Below are 8,803 nucleotides of genomic sequence, written 5' to 3'. Positions count from 1 at the left end.
ATGCCCAAAGCATCTGAATAGACCTTTTGTTTCTCGGTATCACTGAGTAGTCATCAGGTGACTGCAAATCAAAACCACAATGAGATGTCACCTCACACTGGTTAGGGTGACAAGTTTCACAAGGCCAGCATTGAGGCACGGCTGGTTAAGCCGCCACTTGGGACATCAGCATCCCATGGTGTGAGTCCGGCCTGCTTCACTTCCAGTTCAGCTCCCTGCTAACGTTCGTGGGAAGGCAGTGGATGATGGCCCAAGTGGGAGACCAGGATGGAGTTCTCGCTCCTGGTTTTGGCTTGGTCCAGCTCTTACTGTTGCGACTGTTTGGAAAACAAACTAGTGAACGAAAGATCTCTCTCTCTCTCTCTCTCTCTCTCTCTCTCCCCTGCTCTTTCTCTGCCATTCTGCCTTTCAAATAAATAAGCAAATCTTAAACAAACAAACAAAAAGATAAGAGATAACCAATGGTGAAGATAGGGAGAAAAGGTACCACTTATGTCTTACACCGTCGGTGCGAATGTCAATAAGTACGGCCATTATGGAAACAGTAGGAGCCTCCGCAAAAATTAAGAACAGTAGAACCGTCGTATGATTCAGCAGCTTCACTTGTGGCTATGTATGCAAAAGAAACTAAATCAACATCTCAAAGAGACAGCTGCTCCAGGGTTCCTCTCAGCGTTACTCAAGGTAGAAAGATTGTCAAGATACGGGAGCAACCAGAGTAGAGCCTGTTGATGGATGAACGGCTAAAGGAAATTTCACGTCTCTGTGTTTCAGTGATGGATGTCATTTGGCCTTGTAAAAGCAGGGAACGCTGCCATGGACCTGGACGACCTGCGGGTAAGTGAAACAAGCCAGACACAGAAGCAGAAATGCTGCACGGGGCTGGCGCTGTGGCACAGGAGGGTAAGCCACCGCCTGCAGTGTCAGCATCCCATGTGAGGTGCTCCACTTCTGATCCTGCTCCCTGCTGATGCGCCTGGGAGAGCAGCAGAGGATGGCCCAGTGCTTGGGGTCCCTGCCACCCATGTGGGAGACCCAGATGGAGTTTTAGACTTCTGGCTTTGACCTGACCCAGCCCCAGTCGTTGTGGCCATTTGGGGAGTGAACCAGTGGGTGGAAGATCTCGCTCTGTGTAACTACCTTTCAAATAAATAGATAAATAAATAAGTCTTGTATAAAGTGCTGACACGAGGAATCTAAGCAGAGAGCAGAAAGGGAGGTTATCAGGGCCTGAGGGGTGGGGGTGGGAGGAGCAGGTGCACTCTCCATTTCCCAGCATCCTTTTGTGCTGCTGTAGTCATGCAGGGCCCAGGGCTGCCACCAAAGAGCACCCCAACACTGCCGTCACCCCCAGAACACGAGCCCAGCTGGACATCCAAGCATGTGACTTGGAGAGACAGACACCAGGATCCTTAGCTGGGCCCAGGCAGGCTTGTCCAGGGGCACTGTCCAGGGGTGCCCTGGCAAAGGCTTAACAACGTCTCTCTGGGAAGCACATGCTGTTCGCTGATTTTGTGGTGTGAAGACCCCCAGTAGTGCTGGCTTCTGTGGTGGGAAGACCCCCAGTAGGGCTGGTTCCTGTGGCGTGAAGACCCCCAGTAGGGCTAATTTTTGTGGTGTGAGACCCCCAGTAGTGCTGGTTTCTGTGGTGGGAAGACCCCCAGTAGGGCTGGTTTCTGTGGTGTGAAGACCCCCAGTAGGGCTAATTTTTGTGGTGTGAAGACCCCCAGTAGTGCTGGTTCCTGTGGTGTGAAGACCCCCAGCAGGGCTGGTTCCTGTGGTGTGAAGATCCCCAGTGGGGCTAATTTTTGTGGTGTGAAGACCCCCAGCAGCGCTGGTTCCTGTGGTGTGAAGACCCCCAGTAGGGCTGGCTTTTGTGGTGTGAAGACCCCCGGCAGGGCTGGTTTCTGTGGTGTGAAGACCCCCCAGTAGGGCTAATTTTTGTGATGTGAAGACCCCTAGTAGTGCTGGTTCCTGTGGCGTGAAGACCCCCAGTAGTGATGGTTCCTGTGGTGTGAAGACCCCCAGTAGGGCTGGTTCCTGTGGTGTGAAGACCTCCAGTAGGGCTGGTTCCTGTGGTGTGAAGACCCCTAGTAGGGCTGGTTCCTGTGGTGTGAAGACCCCCAGTAGGGCTGATGTCACCCCCGGTGTGAGGTCACCAGATACAGGGCAGGGAAGGGCTGGGCAGAAATCCTCCACAGCACATCTGGTACAGCAGACAGAAATAACCTTCAAGTGTGGGCGATCGTTAAAATAATTAGGAATTGATGGGTTTTGGAGTATTTATCCACTCTATTTTAAACTTTATGCAACTCAATTTGTAATAATGGCCGTGTTTAGCAACTGGCTCTTAAAATTCCTGACAGTTTGCCATAAGCACTTGCCAGCCAGTACGAGCTGGACCTGCGCCCTGCCCTGGTGCATCAGCCTTTTTACTCATAGCGACTCCCTCCACTTCACTTTTAAATTATGCTCCTGCATTCTTCTGCATCACCCCCTGCTGGAGTCAGGATGAAGCCCAGTGCATGGTAGGTGCCCAATAATCAGATGCCCGGTGCACAGTAGGTTCGCAGTAATAGCTGTGGGTGTGAAAGCAACAAAGACCATGTGATGGCAGCAATGGTTTCCTGTGAGTTAGGAACAAGGCGACATAGCAATGCGTGGTGGCCCAGGTCATGGGGGACCCAGGGTCGGTTGTGTGGGTGTCTGTGGGGAGGCAGGGGGAAGAAGCCAGGGATCCAAAGTGGAAATAAACCAAATGAGAGAATGGCTTTGCCGGGACTTGAATCCAAGACTATGACTCAGCCGGCTCTCCCCACCTGAGGTCTGGCTGGGACACGGGGGACCGCCCATTTCCAGAGAGGTTTCCAGGGAGCACGGCACTTCCTGGCCCTGGGTCTCAGCAGCTGCAGAGAAGAGGCTGGGAGGTGGCAGCTCATGTGTTCTCCTCACACCAGAGGCCACCTGGGGGTGGGGCAGCAGAGCCTGTGGGCACCTGCCCGCCCCACTGGGAACTGCAAGGGACCCTCTGCATGTGTCTGTCTGCCTGCCTGCCTGCCTGCCTTCCTCTATCTATCTATCTATCTATCTATCTATCTATCTATCTCAAAGTCGTAGTTACAGCAAGAGAGAATTGAGATCTTCATCTGTAGTTCACTCCCCAAATGGCCCCAACAGCCAGGGCTGGGCCAGGCTGAAGCCAGGAGCCAGGAGCTTCTTCCAGATCCCCTATGTGGGTGCAGGAGCCCAAGCACTAGGGCCATCCTCTGGTGCTTTCCCAGGCCATAAGCTGGGAGCTGGGTTGGAAGTGGAGCAGCCGGGACTTGAACCAGCGCCCATATGGGATGGTGGCTCTTGCAGGCTGCAGCTTCACCTGCTGTGCCACAGTGCCAGCCCCCTGTGCACACTTCTTGAGTGAAGTAAAGAAGCAATGAAGGAAATTTGCGAGGATTCCATTTTTATTGTGATTCGGTGCATTTTGAAGACACTGGGCATTCAGGATTTCGTCACATTCTGGGCTCAGCCAATCGGGGCCCTTGCCCTGTGTTTAAGGGGGTTGGGTGGGTGTGGGGAGAGAGAAACCAGAATAATGCCCTGGGGAAGGGAAGATGGGAGCCTGAGGCCAGGCTCAGGATGCGCAGGGGCTGGGGTCCGGGTCTGAGGGAGGAGGCGGCTGGCATGTGCTCCCGCGAGGCATCACTTGCCCTGCATGGTTTTCTGAATCCAGTTTTGGTATCGGCACAGGTTGGCGTAGACCCCAGGGTAGCCAGGGAGTGCACAGCGCTCCATCCCCCAGGACACCACGCCCTGGAGCCGACCCTCACACACCAGGGGTCCCCCGGAGTCACCCTGAAGGGGAAGACAGATGTCAGAGCCCAGAGCTAAGAACAGAGAGGCGGAGATGCAGAAGCAGCTGGGCAGGAACATGGAGCAGGGTTGCTAGGATGGGGTTCAACCCAGCTCCGAGACCCCCACCCCCACCCTCTCCACTGGGGACCTGGCGGGGGTCACCCAGTCTCTGTTCCTTGGATCTCACCAGGCACTTCTTCATGCGCTCTCTTGCTAAGAAACTGTGCATCCATCTCTCTCTCTCCACCCCCCCCCAAAAAAAAAAAGCATTGAAGAAACATAGAGATGCACTCTGCACGCCCCACATGGTGCAACACCCGGGGCTGGACCAGGCCAAAGCCAGGAGCCAGGAGCTCCCTCTGAGTCTCCCACCTGAGTGGGGCAGGGGTGCAAATCTGAGAGCGAGCTGTCACCTGCTGTCCCAAGGAAGCTGTAGTCAGGCGCAGGGCTGGCACTCAGCCCCAGGCACCCCAATGTGGGAAGAGGGCCTCTCAAGCACAAAGCCAAATGCCCCCCTTTTTTTCTTGTCTCTCCATCCCTGTCCCTCTCAGAGAGGGAGGGAACCTTTAATGGTCCCAGTGCAGTATTCCAACCAAGTCCCACCCCACACGCCCAGCTCTCAGCCTGCTCCTCACCTGACACGAGTCCTTCCCGCCCTGGGGGACCCCGGCACACACCATGCCGGCCGTGATGGCTCCAGAATAGGCCTTCCGGCACTCCTGATCCGACGAAATGTTAACGTTCACACACTGCAGAGAGCTGGGGTACCTGACTGGGGGGAAACTGAGGTTACAATCAGGGTCTACCTTCCAGCAAGGCCCGGAATCCCTGGCATGCAGCTCCTTCCCCCTCAGATTCAGGATTCCAGACCCCACCCCTCCCCTCTCAGACCCAGGCCCCCAGCTCTTCCTCCCTCAGACCCAGGAGCCCAGCCCCCAGCCTTCCTCCCTCAGACCAAGGGGTCCAGCCCCAGCCTCTCCTCCCTCAGACCCAGGAGTCCAGGCCCCCAGCCCCTCCTCCCTCAGACCCAAGAGCCCAGGCCCCACCCCTCCCCTCTCAGACCCAGGAGCCCAGCCCCCAGCCTTCCTCCCTCAGACCCAGGAGCCCAGGCCCCACCCCTCCTCCCTCAGACCCAGGAGTCCAGCCCCAGCCCTCCTCCCTCAGACCAAGGGGTCCATCCCCAGCCCCTCCTCCCTCAGACCCAGGAGTCCAGGCCCCCAGCTCCTCCTCCCTCAGACCCAGGAGCCCAGGCACTGCCCATCCTCCCTCAGACCCAGGAGCCCAGGCTCCCAGCCTCTCTACCCTCAGACCCAGGAGCCCAGGCCCCACCCTTCCCCTCTCAGACCCAGGAGCCCGCCCCCAGCCTTCCTCCCTCAGACCCAGGAGCCCAGGCCCCAGCCCTCCTCCCTCAGACCCAGGCGTCCAGCCCCAGCCCTCCTCCCTCAGACCAAGGGGTCCAGCCCCAGCCCCTCCTCCCTCAGACCAAGGGGTCCAGCCCCAGCCCCTCCTCCCTCAGACCCAGGAGTCCAGGCCCCCAGCTCCTCCTCCCTCAGACCCAGGAGCCCAGGCCCCACCCCTCCCCTCTCAGACCCAAGAGCCCAGGCCCCAGCCTTCCTCCCTCAGACCCAGGAGTCCAGCCCCAGCCCTCCTCCCTCAGACCAAGGGGTCCAGCCCCCAGCCTTCCTCCCTCAGACCCAGGAGTCCAGGTCCCCAGCTCCTCCTCCCTCAGACCCAGGCCCCCAGCACCTCCCCCACAGACCCAGCATAGGGCTCCCAGCACCCCCCCTCAAGGCTATGGGTGTCCTCACCAATGGGGCTGGATGTGGTCCCCCAGCCTGACACACGGCAGGAGGTCCCTGGGCTGGCACAGGACTGGGCCAAGGCAATGGGCCTCACTGCCCTCCCAAGGCGGGCTGGCTTCTCCAGCTGCAGCAGCATCACGTCATGGTCATGGGTGCGGGAGCTGTAGCTGGGGTGTGGCACCTGCCGGACCACACGCAGCACCTGCTGGGTGGCCTCCCATTTCCTCAGGTTGTGCTTGCCTAGAGCCACACGTAGGATCCTGGCCCGTGTCCCCCCAGGAGTGATGGTGTTGACAGTCTGACCTGGGGTCTGCTCCCAACCCTCCTCCAGGGATGAGCTCCCCCAAGTCTAGCCCACCCCTCCACTGTGGGCTGAGCATTCTCCCAGCTTCCCTGGGCATTCTCTCCTGCCTCAACTCCACCACCTCCACATCTTCTCTGGGGCTTGGGATGGCTGGGAGTTCTTGGCTGGGCTCTAGGTTTTGAGTTCCCAGCAAAGCTCTGGGTTGTGGTTCTGGGCTCTAAGTCAAGTGGTTGCTTTGGACTCAGCTTCATACTGATTCTAGTCCATGCTCTGGGTTTGGGGTATTTTAAACTTTTGATTCTGGGTTAGGATCAAAGTTCTAGAGCAAGTCTGGGTCACGGCATCATTTCTAGATTCTGGTGTATACCTTTCAGTTTCAGGGTGAGATGAGCTCTCTGAGCAGTGGGTGACAACCTGAGGGAGGGATTCTGGATGCCCAGGTGAGCTTCTCTCTAGGTGAGCTCCAGAGAGAGGACAGAGACCCAGAGAGAGAGGACAGACCCAGAGAGAGAGGGCAGAGACCCAGAGAGAGAGGACAGAGACCCAGAGAGAGAGGACAGAGACCCAGAAAGAGAGGACAGGGACCCAGAGAGAGAGGACAGACCCAGAGAGAGAGGACAGAGACCCAGAGAGAGAGGACAGAGACCCAGAAAGAGAGGACAGGGACCCAGAGAGAGAGGACAGAGACCAGAGAGAGGGGACAGAGACCCAGAGATAGAGGACAGAGACCCAGAGAGAGGGGGCAGAGACCCAGAGAGAGGGGGACAGAGACCCAGAGAGAGAGGACAGAGACCCAGAGAGAGGGAGCAGAGGCCCAGAGAGAGAGGACAGACCCAGAGAGAGGGGACAGAGACCAAGAGAGAGAGGGGACAGACCCAGAGAGAGGGGACAGAGACCCAGAGAGAGAGGGGACAGACCCAGAGAGAGGGGACAGAGACCCAGAGAGAGAGGGGATAGACCCAGAGAGAGGGGACAGGGATCTAGAGAGAGGGGACAGGGATCTGGAGAGAGTGGGGGACAGAGACTCAGAGAATTCGACCTCTTGGCCGGGATCTGGGTTCTCAGACCAGGTTTAAAATCTGGGAAGGACTTTGGACCTTGGTTCTAGGCTGCTCAAACAGGAACTATGGACTAGACTCTGAATTAAACACTGGATCTAGAATGGGCTCAGTGTTCGGTCTCAATTGCTACACTGTATGTTCCAGCTGAACACAGGGTTGCAGCTTTGTGGTTACACTGTGGGCCTCGAACCTGGCTCTCGGTTCTTGGTAATGTCCTGTTTTCCTGAACTCAGACTATGCCCTGAATTCGATCACAGATGGGCAATGGGCTGATCTCAGCTTTGACGCAGAGCCTGGGCTCTGGATGGATCTCTGGGTTGTAAGGAGGAGCGTCGGAAAGATCGTGGAAAAACGCAACGAAAGTAAGTGTGTGTTGGTGCAAAAATACTGAAAATCCATGCATAATTTTTTTCACAATGCCCATTTTCCACGAACCTTTTGAAGACTCCTTCATCTATTCATTTCCAAATCAGCATGAGCATCTAAGCTTCTGATTGGCTTTCAGAGCCCAAACGGAACTCATGCACCCAGCAGGACGCCATGCTGGGGCTGCGTCTTTGGTTCTAGACTCTTCTCTACACCTGAGACCAGGACCCGGCCGCCACACTGGATCCTGCACAGGGCTCTGGGGCTCTAGACTCTGGGATTCTCCTAATCTGAGAGTTAGGAGGGACACTCACGGGCGGGCACAGTGAGCGGCTGTGATGACCCACTGGGCGGACAGCAAGGCGCCCCCACAGAGGAAGCTCCGCCCAGGTCCTGCCAGCAGCGCTGCCTGCCACGGCTGAGAATTCTGGATGCACGTGTAGCCACCGATGATCTTGTTCTCGTTGCCTTGGCTTTGTGCCGTGGCTGGGAGCAGAGACGCATGAGCGTGAGCTGATGCACACATTCTCTCCACCACCCAACCCTGCCGGACGGCCAGGGCGGACGAAGCCCCCGCCTCTTGGCCTGATCCTTAAAGCAATCCTCTGCGGCTGCTCCACACCACGCGGCATGAGCTCCCATGGCTGCCCCCAGACATCCAGGAGCTTTCTGGCCTATGCACAAGCCACCTCCATGGTGTGTGTTCTTTGCCCCGTGGTCGCCTCACCCAGGGCTGGGGATCGACCTATCTATCATGGGCCCCACCATGTGCCACATTTCCCCCAGGATCCTCCCAACACATCCACGGGGCTCCCTGTCCCTTCCCCAGTCTTCCCACTCAATATGACCCTCCCCCCAACCAGTGTCTACGCCCCACCCCCACCCCTACCTTCACCGCGACAACCAAATCTCCTCGTGTTTCTTCTCCAGCGGACTGAGAACCTGTGGTCCTCCCTCTGATAGGACCCACTCGGGACCTCACAGCCCCTCCCCCCAGCTCTCACCAGAACCCTCATGAGTGCCTGTGGTCCCCAAGAACTCTTCCCTAGCTCTTCTCAGAGTCTCCAGGGGACCCCCTTGCCCCGTACCCCACGATTCTCTTACCCACAGCCAAGATGTGAAATGCCATCAGCAGGAGGAACATCCTGGGGACTGGGCAAAGAGAGAGAAGCAGAGGGAGAGTGAGAGCCAGAGCGAGAGGGAGAGAGAGAGAGAGAGGGAGAGAGAGAGAGAGAGAGGGAGAGAGAGACAGAGAGGGAGAGAGAGAGGGAGAGAGGGAGAGAGAGTGAGAGGGAGAGAGAGAGGGAGAGAGGGAGAGAGAGTGAGAGGGAGAGAGAGAGGGAGACAGAGAGGGAGAGAGAGAGAGGGAGAGAGAGACAGAGAGGGAGGGAGAGCAAGAGAGAGAGAGAGGGAGAGAGAGG

The 8,803-nt window shown here is 57.3% G+C and overlaps 1 protein-coding gene across 1 annotated transcript; it reads right to left on the bottom strand.

Moving 5' to 3' along the window:
- Positions 1–3,449: 3,449 nt before the first annotated feature.
- KLK14 (kallikrein related peptidase 14) lies at positions 3,450–8,615 on the bottom strand. The gene is made up of 5 exons (XM_070061983.2): positions 8,487–8,615; positions 7,697–7,868; positions 5,658–5,911; positions 4,485–4,621; positions 3,450–3,849 (listed from the first exon to the last, which is right to left on the bottom strand). The coding sequence occupies exons 1-5, from the start codon at positions 8,524–8,526 to the stop codon at positions 3,697–3,699; spliced, it is 756 nt and encodes a 251-aa protein (XP_069918084.1). The 5' UTR covers positions 8,527–8,615; the 3' UTR covers positions 3,450–3,696.
- Positions 8,616–8,803: the final 188 nt, after the last annotated feature.

The sequence above is a fragment of the Oryctolagus cuniculus genome, chromosome 18 (genome assembly GCF_051225735.1).
Source record: "Oryctolagus cuniculus isolate XC-2025 breed Fujian yellow rabbit chromosome 18, ASM5122573v1, whole genome shotgun sequence".
Taxonomy (NCBI): Eukaryota; Metazoa; Chordata; class Mammalia; order Lagomorpha; family Leporidae; genus Oryctolagus; species Oryctolagus cuniculus.
This window is presented reverse-complemented; position numbering and strand designations above follow the sequence as displayed.